This window comes from Triticum aestivum, chromosome 5D (assembly GCF_018294505.1).
Source record: "Triticum aestivum cultivar Chinese Spring chromosome 5D, IWGSC CS RefSeq v2.1, whole genome shotgun sequence".
Taxonomy (NCBI): domain Eukaryota; kingdom Viridiplantae; phylum Streptophyta; class Magnoliopsida; order Poales; family Poaceae; genus Triticum; species Triticum aestivum.
Window position 1 is genome coordinate 307986938 of NC_057808.1, and position 13745 is coordinate 308000682.

General features: G+C 44.8%; 3 protein-coding genes across 3 annotated transcripts; all 3 read left to right on the forward strand.

Moving 5' to 3' along the window:
- Positions 1–4863: 4863 nt before the first annotated feature.
- Positions 4864–7265, forward strand: LOC123121382 (NADH-ubiquinone oxidoreductase chain 3-like). The gene has a single exon (XM_044541340.1). The coding sequence runs from the start codon at positions 6742–6744 to the stop codon at positions 7096–7098; it is 357 nt and encodes a 118-aa protein (XP_044397275.1). The 5' UTR covers positions 4864–6741; the 3' UTR covers positions 7099–7265.
- Positions 7143–7532, forward strand: LOC123121381 (ribosomal protein S12, mitochondrial). The gene has a single exon (XM_044541338.1). It carries the CDS (start codon positions 7143–7145, stop codon positions 7518–7520), a length of 378 nt encoding a protein of 125 aa, XP_044397273.1. The 3' UTR covers positions 7521–7532.
- A 1125-nt stretch (positions 7533–8657) lies between these two features.
- LOC123121380 (putative ATP synthase protein YMF19) lies at positions 8658–9360 on the forward strand. The gene has a single exon (XM_044541337.1). It carries the CDS (start codon positions 8847–8849, stop codon positions 9315–9317), a length of 471 nt encoding a protein of 156 aa, XP_044397272.1. The 5' UTR covers positions 8658–8846; the 3' UTR covers positions 9318–9360.
- The last annotated feature ends 4385 nt before the right edge of the window (positions 9361–13745 follow it).

Here is a 13745-nt window from a genome sequence, read left to right on the forward strand (position 1 = left end):
ATTCTTTGCCAGTAGTGCCCTCTGTAGGAAGAATCGTAAATGCCGGAGGACGCGTTCAACATGAATTGTCACTGTGGAATGAAATCACCTCTCGAATCGAGCAAGAAATGACTATTTATTTGATAATAGCGACTTATCACAAAAACAACCAAGGGTCCATCGACCCGATTGAAACTGTCTTCACTGCGTTGAATCGAAGGGAACTACTATAGAGAGTGGAATAAGCTACAAGGCATAACACTATGAGCTTTTCTTTAGATAACCTTAATCACACCAGCTTTTCCTCATGGGAGGGTAAAGGAAATAGGAATGTATGAAATCTATCCCAATAAGAAATGCGGAAGGTTGTCAACTAGAAACCTGTTATCACTCTCTTCTTCCGATCGTCCCATCAGTTTCTTGTAAGCCTGCTTCCTCCGATGATCGGTTGCGGCTAACTTCTCTCTCTTCATCTCTCTGAGTTCGCTTCTTGGTAGTAGTTACCCCTGTCAGAACCTTTGTCTACTCTTTCGTATAAATACGCTGATCTGCCAGCCAGCCGAAAGTAGAGAACCACATTGTATGATCTGGGGCAACTCTCTGTTATAGCAGCGATTTCTTATTCATTCAGGGCGCCCGTTCATGTGTTTTTAAAGAAAGGATACCTTGTGATTCCAGATTTCAATAGAGATTCGATTCCTCACATCTAAGGGAAGACAGACACAAATGCACAGACACATTATCCGGGGGTGTCACCGTTTGCATCGTATCAGTATCATAAGAAAAGATTGATTGTTGTGAGTGATTTTACTACCCTTCCAGACTTAGCAGGTAATGAAGCTGCTGACGAGGGAGGAAATGTCCGTTGAAAATAAAGCGAACCAGTGGGGCTTAAAAGTCACTCTTTGAATAGTTTTTCAGACCGTTAAGTTGTCAATCTTTCCAATGATGAGGCTCCAAAGTTTATTACATTTCCTGGTCTGCCGAGGACAGCACTAGATTGATTGCTTACCGACTTTCATTCAGATACCAACCCATCTTTTTATCAAAAGCATGGAAACTATCTAATCGAAGATAGAATTCACGCCTGTGAAAAGTAAGCAATTTCATCATTTTCCTTCGCAACACAGCTCACTCAATTGTAGAGATACCGAACAGTTTGAGTGATCGATCGACCTTGTCGCACGATGAGCCCATTCTCTCTCTTCCATCCCGCCTTCTGAACCGAACCCTGGAGAAAGACTTCTTGAACAGAACAGAGCAGCAATTCTAGAAACTTCCATTTTCCATTGATCTGGGCGTTGCTATTAAAAGTGGGTCTACCCGCCCCGGCGTGACTCACACTTGACCAACCACTTCTATCTAAGAAAATACTTAGGTAGGGTCAATCTCCCTTCGGGGTTTACGCGTCCTAGTCCGAACCATTGGATCGATCAGAAGAAGAAAGGCAAAGGAATTGAAAGGTAGAGTAAGAAGCATCGCCCAGCAGAGTGATTGAGGGAGTCTTCCCCAGCCCAATGGTCTTCTTTTTGTTTTTCACTCTCCTATTTGGATTTTGGAAGAGTTCTACTACTGTTTCAGTAGTTCTAAGACCCTTCCTTCCCTTTTCAAGTCCTTGCTATCCCTCTCGCTCTACCCGTCCAGAGGGAGCCCTAGTTTCAGCATAATAGCCTCGTTTTGAAGCGCTCGCTTCATATGGACGTACGTCGAACAAAGGAATCTTATCGGCATACCCACCTGCTGGGCGTGGTTCACTTGACCGACCAACCGACCCAATAGTAGGAGTAGGCGGCTGGCTTCTTATGTGAAGAGAACGGATGGAGAAACAGATGCGCGAAAGAACTAGTCCCTTGGAAAGCTTCGTTTTCCTAACCCAACCTAAGCATAATGAGCTGGTTATTTGAGTATCGAAGCTGTCGAGTGTTCCATTCTTTCGTATGTAGACCCCAGCGAAGAAGGAGAATCAGAAATGGAACTAGTCGAACACGCATAAGATACCGGTTTTAGGCATAACCCCGGGTTAAATAAAGTAGTAAAGGAGCCCAATCTAGCTAAAGAGGGGCTTCTCCGCCACCATAACCAACTAGCTACGTAGATGAATTATCCTTGCGTTCAGCTATCAAACCCATCCACTAGAGCTTGAACCCATGCTTGCTCAAACCATCTGTTTTCTCTTCTAACGAGCATGGCTTCCCTGTCACCTACACTAGAGACGTCTCAACAGTTTAGTTTATTCATAAGCCTAGTACACAAGGAGGGTTTTAGCACGCACTAGCTGTACTGTAGTATGATCTGGTATCAGCTGCTGTCTCTCCTTGCTATTATAGTTTAGTATAGGTCGCCTCAAACTCAAACAAAAACGGGTGCACAGTTCTACTGCGTCTTATCGAATAGTGCTTTTGAGTCAAAGTGCAATCACCATTTCATGTACACCATCTTTGTCAATATCTGCAATTACCTGTAGAAAGAATGTGAAAAACAACTCAAGGTCATTTACAGAACGAACAGCAAAATATAAGCAAAAGGATACAAAAGGTTCACTTACTGGGGTGGACAAGATGTGAGCATAGATGCTCACGTAATCTTCCGCTTTCTCATGTTCTTGTTCTGTCCAGTCCTCATCTCCCCACATGGATTCATCAACATAGTCATCATAATCATAATTGTACTCATCAGGCTGTTCTTCTGCATCCCGAAACAAATCAAATGATGTATCAGCGTCATCCTCTAGAGGCTCGCTATTTTCAACAGTGGCTGCTCCTGAACGAGCTGCTCATGCTCAGGCGGCAGCTCGTTAAGATCAAAGTCGTGGTTGTTCATCATGGAGACCTGGACCCCTGCAGGTGCCGTTTTCCCCGCTGCCAGGCTCCCACCAGAGAGAGATCCAATTTCCGTTTTTCTAGAGCAAGCTGGAAGCGTAGACCCATACCTTGTACTCTCATTCTTTCGTTTTAGCTAGCCATAATGGTATGTGCTTTGAAAGGTAGTTCTTTTTACTAGAAAGTACTTACAGAGGGCACTGAGGCGCAGCCTCGAGCTAGGCGAGATTCTCTATTGTTGCTTCTTATTAGCCAGATCCCGCACCAGGTTTTCCAGGCGGAACAGTTCCGGGATCTTATGAATCTGCGACCAGACGTGAATCTGGTTCAGAACCACAGATCGCGGGTTAGCCATCCCGTCGTAAGGCTTCTTTACACGCCATGGTTGCGGAACAGCCACGGCCCTTCTTCCATGAGCTTCTGCCAGTCGCCAAGGCAGAAAACTGGAACAACAAACAGGTTGTCCTCCACCGCTCGGAACGTCACACCTTGTGCCATGTTCCAAGCGAACTGCATCGTTGAGAAAAAGGATTGGCTACTGAAGGGATGCGGCGTGGCCACTTTCGCAAGGGCCATCCACCGACCCTTCTACTATCGGTTTTGAGTATTGGCTACTACTATACTAGCTACTCACCTATCGGTCTAATGAGCATACTTGGAGAAAGGAGAACTTCCCGCCTATAATGTTGGGTTGGCAACCTACCCATTCGTTGAAGTACTTCCTTCATACGGCCCAAAGAAAGGCGGCTAAGCCGTCTTAGTTCGTGAACAATGACCCAGGTGCATAAACAGGTGCATAAAAAGGAAATCAAGTTTGGGAAATGGTACCTGGCTAGTATTTATGCCGAAATCTAGTGACATTATTGACTATTACTATAGTCAAGAAGTAAAGAGTAAAGGCTTTGGCCATTGGCAACGCTTACCTAACTTCTCACTTAAATGTTTACTCGCGTTACTGGTATTCAATAAAAGAAGGAAACCATGGTACCTACCTCCCTCCCTTACTTGGTAATCTAAGAACCCTTCAGGGGGGGAGCAAGAGATCTTCCATACCAACATTTTGTTCGCCACCCCTGCTTCCTCCTCCACTTGAGCTTGTGCAGCAAATCTACTTTATGCTTAGGCCAGGTCCTGCAAGTAAAGAGAAGTAAATATTGGAAACATGGGTATCTAGTTTATTTTATTCAACGGCTGAGTAATTGAAATTCCTTGCTTCTTCAAGCAGGAGATCCCGAGTACCGGGTGTCGTCAGACTCCCATTCTATTACCTTTGTGCCAAGAGCACGTTAAGCTGCCTGGGCTGTTCCGCTACCGGCGTGTAAAGAAGCTCCGCCTAACGGCTAAACCAATGAATTTCTCTCCTTAAAGGAATCTACTTCCCTGACTGTCAACTACTCGCTTCTTCACCGGTATCACACCCGCGCCAGACTGAACAGCAGAGTTAGAACCCAACCAAATACGATTCTTGTATTATCTTACCGAAATTCGGATCCATTTGGCTCCAAAGGAGCAAGCGCGGGAGTTCTAATAGGACTTTGAGACTAGAAAAATCCTTCGGGCTGCTGAGAACAGAGAGAAGTAGTTGCAGAGAGGTTTGATAGGGTTAGGCAGATGCCCCATTATTCGTAAACAAGAAGAAATCCAGATTAGTTTGATGGAGCTGTGGCTTAGCACAAGCATGGTGTCAATGTGGTTCCTCTCGACTAAACACTTAAACAATTGGATCCAGTAGGGTTCAATAGAGGTATGGTATCGGCAACCTTTTAGGGAGCGAGATTCTTTGGAATAAGATAGCTGCCCAGAGCTTGCGACGTACCTACCCCCTGGGCGTAGATAGAATTAGGTAAGATAAAAATCGATTGGAAAGTCCTAAATTAGACCAATTCAATTCCGTCTGCTAGAATAAGAAAAAAGTGCTTCCGAATTTCTCTCATCCTTTATAATGAGAATTTCTCTTTGTTCAGTAATAACTTAATCTTGCAATAAAACACTCTTGCTTGGAAGGTATGGTAAAGGTAAACTGTTTCTATTTTTTGATATAAAAAAGAGAGTGCTAAAGGAGTCATTCAGAAGTGAGTGAAGGGGCAAAGCTCATTTCTTTCATTCAGGAATGGACACTGGACCAGAATGAAATGTGGGAATATCGGGATTGGCAGATTTTTTATATTGAAATAAAAAAAAACTCAACACGACTAGTGAATTCAAATTAGAGTCACTTGCGGATTTCTTCAAATTGTTGTAGTGTAGTATTGTGGTTTTTCAGTAAAGACCCCGACCTATAAATATTCACAGCCCGGCTCATACGGGCGGACAATATTCACCCAGAGCCCCGTTGCGACCGCAATGCTGTTCTTGAAGGACCTTACCTTAGAGCAAAAAAAAGGGAATAGAAGTTAGGAAGACTACTGACGTAGGGCGGCGGGTGAGCTCAACCTCGAACCAAACAAGCAACGGATTGAGCAACTAGCGCGAAAGCCGTTGCGCGTTAGCGCATCCGTTTTCTTGCTCCATCGTTATTAGTTTCTATTCTCTCCCTGCACGAACCTCGGTCCAATCAATTTGTTTGGAATTGGGGTTAGGACCGGTTAGAACTCCCATTTCCCGATCGGAGGTTTGAGCTGCTATGGCAAGCTTTTTTTCCGAATAGTGGGTATGGGGAACCCACCGTACCAACACGATTGGCTGGTGTTGCTGATACCGGACCCGTTATAACCCCGATTGGAAGGGCAGGCCAGTCTGAGGCTCTGGGGATGCGAGGCCATTGAAAGTGAGTATCCCATATTCTATGACGGAGATAGAGCATTAATTGCAGTTTTCACCCCACCTTAACGACCGAGCGAGGGATGAAATCTTTCGACGACTAGGGAGGCGTCACCCGAGGCCGATTCCAGTGGATCACTATAGAATCTTCTAGAAGCAGGTTCTCCGGGCACTATGGTAGGACGTGGATCGATCATGACGAGAATGGACTTCTCCGTCATGTAATGGTTTAGAAGAGTCACGGTCCTGTTCCCCGCCGGGCTTTTTCCCTTCTCGACTAGACGAAGGAGATATTCATTCCATTCAGGCAGGTGAGGAAGGGCGGCGTCGGCTTGACCCTGTCTTCTCTCTTGGTCGGGTCGGAGGCTAAGTTTCTCATTCAGTGGTGAGGTGTTCATAGAAAGCAAGGCCTCGCCCAACGAGTGGCGGATTTGGTTTGGATGGGGTCTCGCTTGGACGCTGGGGAGATCCATAGATCTGGATAGAGTCTTTCTCGCTCAGTAAAGAAGAGTACGCGCGCTACGGCTTACGCAGTGGATCTTCGGGCAACCAACCCGGCACATCCAATTCCGATCAACAACTTGGAGGTATGGCTGAGTGGCTTAAGGCATTGGTTTGCTAAATCGACATACAAGAAGATTGTATCATGGGTTCGAATCCCATTTCCTCCGGCACGGAAGTAGAACGGGCGGGCGAAATTACGTGAGAGAAAGAACCTCAGATTGATGGAGTCCGCCGTCGGACAGAATAGCTGCTTAGTGACTAGGAGCGGAGCGCCCCTTTCTTGTTCTTGGTGGCGTCTATAGCGAAGAAGACCTTCCCGAACGAGGGCCGTCCAGTCCCTGGCCGGCTCTCGGTTCTTGAGCAAGCTCCTCCACTGCAGGTAGGATGCTCATAGATGAAGAAAAGAGACTTTAGGCAAGTGGTTCTGGTAGCTCAGCTGGTTAGAGCAAAACAAGCAACGGATTGAGCAACTAGCGCGAAAGCCGTTGCGCGTTAGCGCATCCGTTTTCTTGCTGGACTGCAAATCCTTTTTTTCTTGTTTCAGTGGGAAGAGCAAGGGGCATTGCCCTTGAAATCCTTCAGTGGTTCGAATCCACATCTGAGCGTCTTTTTTTCGGTATGCCGCTCCGCGAGCAAGGAGCGCCGCGAGGAGAGCGAGAGAACGAAGTGGGCTTTGGTGATGTCGGAATTTGCACCTATTTGTATCTATTTAGTGATCAGTCCGCTAGTTTCTTTGATTCCACTCGGTGTTCCTTTTCCATTTGCTTCCAATAGTTCGACCTATCCAGAAAAATTGTCGGCCTACGAATGTGGTTCCGATCCCTCCGGTGATGCCAGAAGTCGTTTCGATATACGATTTTATCCGGTTCCTATTTTATTTATTATCCCTGATCCGGAAGTCACCTTTTCTTTTCCTTGGGCAGTACCTCCTAACAAGATTGATCTGTTTGGATCTTGGTCCATGATGGCCTTTTTATTGATTTTGACGATTGGATCTCTCTATGAATGGAAAAGGGGTGCTTCGGATCGGGAGTAACCACTTTTGAAAGGGCAAAGGGGGGAAGGACATAGGAAAGAGGGATGCCTACAAAAAATCAATTGATTCGTCATGGTAGAGAAGAAAAACGGCGCACGGACCGTACTCGAGCTTCGGATCAATGTCCCCAGAAGCAAGGAGTATGCCTGCGTGTTTCGACGAGAACACCGAAAAAACCTAATTCAGCTCTACGTAAGATAGCAAAAGTACGGTTGAGCAATCGACATGATATATTTGCTCACATTCCAGGCGAAGGTCATAATTCGCAGGAACATTCTATAGTCTTAGTCAGAGGAGGTAGAGTGAAAGATTCGCCAGGTGTGAAATCCCATCGTATTCGAGGAGTCAAGGATTTGCTGGGAATTCCGGATCGTAGAAAGGGAAGATCTAAATATGGTGCAGAAAGACCTAAATCGAAATGAATGGAAGATGCCTCTGGAACTTTTTGGTTCTTTTTTGGGGGCGATATGGAAGCTGCTAGCTCCCTTTCCCTTATTACGTTACCATTTCTCTCCGCTATTCTTCGCAAATTTCATTGAGAGGAATCAGCAAAGAAAAGAAATCTTCTCCGGGTGACAGGGCCGCCCCGGCAGCGTGGCTTCTCTGCCGAGCAGGAAGCCACAAAAAGCATTGTGCTCTTGTAACTGATCTTTTAGTAGGCTAAGTTGCCGAATTCTGAAATCACTACAGGCACAGTGCAGGAAATTGTGGTCCTAAAAACAATGTGTCCCCATGATCATTTTACATCACGATATCTTTTTCTTCCTCATTCTTATTTTGGTTTTCGTATCACGGATGTTGGTTCGCGCTTTATGGCATTTCAACGAGCAAACTAATCCAATCCCACAAAGGATTGTTCATGGAACTACTATCGAAATTATTCGGACCATATTTCCAAGTGTCATTCTTTTGTTCATTGCTATACCATCGTTTGGTCTTGCGTTGCCTGTACTAATAATGGCATTTGTTGTCTTATTCGGAGTTCAAGGAATAGCCTTTCATCTTGGGAATGAGAATGTCGCGGATCTCAATGTTATCGTCATGACCAATGCTCCTAACGAGGGTGACTTTCCCATAGACCAACCTCCCGTTGGCGGACTACCAGACCTCCAGCAGGAAATGGCGCACGCCGCCCATCCCGAAGACATTATTGCGGAGTTGACTTCCAAGGTTGAAAGAATATTTCACGAAGTAGGCACTCCTCTTCCTTTAGAGGAGGGTGAATCTGCGCGATCGTTCACTGAAAATCATATATTGTGGAATAGTGAGGGAGGAGATACTCTTCAACAAATCTTCTCAGATTATACGGAAGCCGGGGACGCAAGCGAATTCGTCGCAATAGCCACCAATCTGGCGAAGCGGTTTCGCCGCGCCGAGCTCGGTGAACCAGATTCTCCCGACCCCGATGCGCCTGCGGAAGAGCAGGAGGCTCATTCCACGGGATCCCCTGAAAGCACAAAAGCAAATGATGGGGCGAACGAGGCAGGCCCGTCTTCTTCGAGGAAGCGTAAAAGGTGGGATGATGATTCGGGGTCCGAAGATGACGATTCGGGGGGACCCGGGGAATCTCCAGATCCAGTGGAAATCGTTTACGAAGGGGATGCACAAGGGTACAACTGGGAGGGGAATTAGGTTGGCCGCCAACTTCGCCTGCCTTTCTATCTGAGTTCTTCCCTCTTGATGCTTTCGAACGACTCCTAAATTTCACAAAATCCTTTTTTTCTTTCTTATTTGAAATCCAAATCGAAATGCCTCAACTTGATAAATTAACTTATTTCTCACAATTCTTCTGGTTATGTCTTCTCCTCTTTACTTTTTATATTCTCTTATTTAATAATAATAATGGAATACTTGGAATTAGTAGAATTCTCAAACTACGGAACCAACTGCTTTCGCACCGGGGGGGCGAGATCCGGAGCAAGGACCCTAAGAATCTGGAAGATATCTCGAGAAAAGGTTTTAGCACCGGTCTCTCATATATGTACTCAAGTTTATCCGAAGTATCCCAATGGTGTAAGACCGTCGACTATTTGGGAAAAAGGGGGAAAATCACTCTGATCTCTGATTTCGGAGAAATAAGTGGCTCACGAGGAATGGAGAGACAGATTCTCTATTTGATCTCGAAGTCCTCATATAACACTTCTTCCAGTCGGATCACTTGTTGGAAAAACATAATGCTCACACATGTTCCACACGGGCAAGGAAGCATAATATCATGAAAGCCGTCTGATAATCTTTCTATAGGTTCCCCGAAGAGAATGGTCTCATCACAGAAACACTTTCTATATGTTCTGTTATTTCGAGATTCGAAGAAGCAAGCAAGTTTTTCATATAGTTGTTTTTGTGTAGTGATCTCTGTTCATGGAGATCACGAGGCCACTGATACCCGAAGTGGTTAGGTGGGATAGAAGAGTGGGCATGTGGGCTTCTATCAAAAGATACCGCCACGCTCATATCTCCCTTCTCACCTCTGGGAGGGGGAAACTAGCACTTTCGCACTAGATGGTTAACTCTAAGTTTTTTCTGAAGTAGGTTGTTCAATGCTAGTTCAATGATTGAGCCATCTTCCTATCACCAATAACAAATGGATAGCATGCGTTGTGCAACCAATCCTACCCTCAGTTGTAGTAAGCTGAGTGTGATCCGCAGAGAGCAAAGTGTGTATCACATGAATTTGATAGCTCAGGCCTTGGAAGGACCTTTTTGGCACTAGACAGACTCTTTAATATCGATGGCAGCAACTATCCATTTTCTCAATCAGATTACTGCGTGTGCGCTTGTGTGCTCCAATCTTTAGTAAATAAAGCAAAGATTTCTGAGCTAGGAATCAGAGGAAATGCTCTGACTCAAATCCAGATACAATTTGATATGTCGGAGACCTGTGTGACTCCCTACATGTATTTGAAGAGTCCCTCAGGATCATATCACAATAAACTAGACTGGTCAGGATGCTCCAACTAACAATCTAGAATCCATACTTGATAGGATCAAGAATAAAAAACATGATATCAAGAATAGCATATTGAAAGATCCCAATCATTTTTCTTGATAACTTCTTCAACCTACGTATTTTGCGTATAAATTTGATCAATTATTAATAAAATAAGGAGCAAACATAGGTATCAGATATCAGGAACATAAGCTTACCCGGGAGAAATGCACTCTGTGTTAGTCCGATCACTTAGCTTTTGCTTTCGCACTCCCTACTGATGCCTATTGCATGACTCTCATTCAGTCAAACTAGAAACTGTGTTTACAGCTGGAACGATGAATGTAATCCTACTATTCTTTAAGGAAGGGTAGGGTCGTCTGAGTACGGTACTATGGACATCAGGGCATATTGAATATAGTCATATAATTTGGTGTGCTGACACACCCAGAAAGGTTTCTACCTACGCAAGGAAAATGAAGAAAGCAAGCCAAATACTGAAATGTATTAAGCTATCGATCGGGGGACATAACACTATGAGGGTTGTTAAGGCGGGGCTAGGAGCTTGATATGCTGCCGACTCAGAATCAAATGAGCACAGGGGACCCTAGTCAACATTCATATTTCTACCCACCGGTGGATGATCGGTCACCTTAGTTCCAATTTAGCTACTGTTCATTTTGTTGAACTCCAAGAAGGACCGATTGCTACGTACTCTTGAGAAACAAGATGTTATGACGCCGCTGTGCCCGCGGTCCAATGATCCACCTATGTTTGTGTCGGATCTTATCCATGCTGCAACCAGGCCGTGGAATATGGAGGTGGTCAGAGAACATATGTATGAGATGGACGCCGAAGCAGTAGCGAACATTCCCATCAGTCATGTTGCCCAGCCGGAAAGAATGGAAGAGGATTTTTCGTATCACATTCGTACTGACTTAACAGGATCCGTCTCCCATAGTAATATTATGACAGTCTCTCTTGCCCCTTCGTACTTACTTGAAACAGGAATTTCTTGGTGCTCAACTGCTTATTCTGCTTTTCCTGGTACCGGTATAGATAGATAGAAAGCGCATTCAATCGAGAAAAGGATCAACTGATCCACCTCTTTACTTTTTGGTTTTTATTCGGCTGTTTCAGCATAGGTTGCATTTTAAAACAAAAGAAAAGAGCAAGTTCCCACAGGCGAAGAGCTGCTTCCGAGAAATCTTTTACCCCCTTTACGCCCTTCGGGGCTGCTAACAACGAGCTAATACACAGGAACGGCACGGCTCCTACACCGCTTAACTCCAATAATAGAACCTGGTCCCACATCCCTTGCATTTGATAATGAAACAATCAGAATTTGTTGAATTGAAATATGTTCAATCTCATTTCTTTTACGTGGTTTTGGCAACTATCAATTATCTCTTTCCTCGGCTTCCTACACGGATATAGCCGTAAACGGTATCTAGTAGGCAACCTGGGAACTACATTAGCTTAGGGGGATCGGGTAGCGAGCGCTCTCCTCGGCAAAGCAGACAAGAAGCAATTCCACCATTGGGAACGGCACGCCCCCTTCCCTAGGGCTAGAGGTATTTACACGCTGCATTGAACCTAACGCTAGAGCGAGTACTACGATGAAAATCACTTTTACGAGCGATACCTTTGTCTTTGGTGCTTGAGTTGTCCTCCCAGCGGTGTGGTCCTCGGTTTCGGAAATGACATATTGAACCGGTATCTTTAGCATATAAAAAATCCTTTGTTTGACGGCATCCCTCCTCTAAAGCTGCTTCCTTCCTTTCCGGTTCGTAGTGGTTACGAGCAGAAGTGCAATTCAAAGCGCATTCAATAGTTGTATTAGATAGTTTAGATATAGTGACCCACTAGTTCGAGATGCACTGACCTTGGCCATTGCCTGCTAACTACGGTCATTATATGTCAATTCGGATCGCACACCGGAAGCAAAGATCAGGGGATTGCCAACTTGAATGAATGTAATCCGGTTACGGTGTAGGGGAGATTTATTATTGAGTTGATAACGCACTCCGTTTACTAACATTGAGAACTATGCCATGGAATGGAATATTCCCATTTCCGATTGTTGAAAACAAATGCGACTTTCAAAAGGCACATCAAATGTATGGACACAACGATTTGCCCACTGATTCATTGATTCATTAGCTGCGCTGCTTTTGTGAGTTCCACTGGCGTGAAACTCCGAAGGGAGAGCCCGGAGGGAGCTTATTCATTCCTTTCGTGGCTTGCCATGGTTATTTCCTTGCCCAGGGCACAGTCTGGTTATCTGTTTTGTGCCTCATCGGGCACCCAAGGGTTTATCTTATGAATGGTGCGATCCGGCATCCTTGAAGCTCGGAACTCCTCTCTGGAATTTTGACCATGAAAATGCCATTTACCCTTAGCAATGAAGAAATCTATTGAACAATCTGTTTCATTGCAATACCTCGCTCTAACAACTCCTATTCCCACGGCATTACCACAAGGATTTCCTGTTTCCCCGATCCACCAGCTACGTTCGCACACTTCCAAATAGTAAATGCTCCCGCGGTTGGAGTTGAGACTTTCTTATCCCTCTTGTTACGACGGATCGAGCATATGATTCTTTTCTTGATATTAACTTGCAGAAGTTTTTGATTGGTCTTTTTCATGTCATGGGATAACCCCCCCGAAAGAAGAGTGCAAAGACCAAGTTCCCATTTCCTCCGTTCATCCACGAGAATCGATATTCGTTCTTTCCACTTTGAATACGTCAATTCTCATCCGTTACTTGAGATTCGATACGTAAGATACGTCATTTCTCATCCGTAACTTCCATCCGATAAGGGCAATAAAGCCAAGGCAAGCTCATATTTGCGTATATAAAGGCTTGGTGTGGAGTTTTGGGGAGAGGGCCTGGGTTTCGGGAGATGAAAAAAGCCTACTTTTACAGCTAAGTGATTAGGACTTGATCGAAAAATATTGCTCTCAAAACATGCATTTATGAGGTAAACTAGAAAAACACTACTTTGACCCATAGTGATCCGAACTTTTTTCATTGGAAATCGAGTTTCCTTAGGGAAAAAGGACTTGCTAACTTTTGCAGCTATATGAAACGGACTTGCCTACGGCACTTTTGCACCGAAGAAACTAAAAAATAGTCTTTCTCCGCCTAAAAGCAAGGTAGGATTTCTACGAAACAAGTCCGGATAGGTAACTAGGCGGATAGGAAGGATTTCTACGAGCTTCAGTTCATGAATTGAAATATGCATGCATCCCATTCATAAGGAGTAGCTGGCTATCCGTGTGCAACACTCATTTCTTTCTAGGAAGATAAGATCCCGCTCTAAGGCATTGGAGCTGCTGGAATATGATACGAAAATACAGATTGATGTTTCTGCTTCTCCTCTCTCGGGAATAGTTTACCGACCGGGCCACCTGTAAATTCTTTAGTTAAAACAGGCCTCGGGAGTAGTCATCCTAGTATCGAAAATCATCTATTTTGCTTTCCGAAGGTAGACAGCAGCGTTGATTCTCCGATTATACGATGGCAACATGTGTGAAGTCTAGTACCAGATCATATCGGGGATAGCTAGCTCATCAGCAGTTCATTTCTATGTATGGCGAGAAGTCCAACTGTCAAGCATGGCACGATTCCAGAATCATCGCTTGGCTGCTGCTTAGATGAGATGAAACCTGAGCTGACTTCTCTGTTTTAGTACCGGCCAGGCCTGCTTCTTAA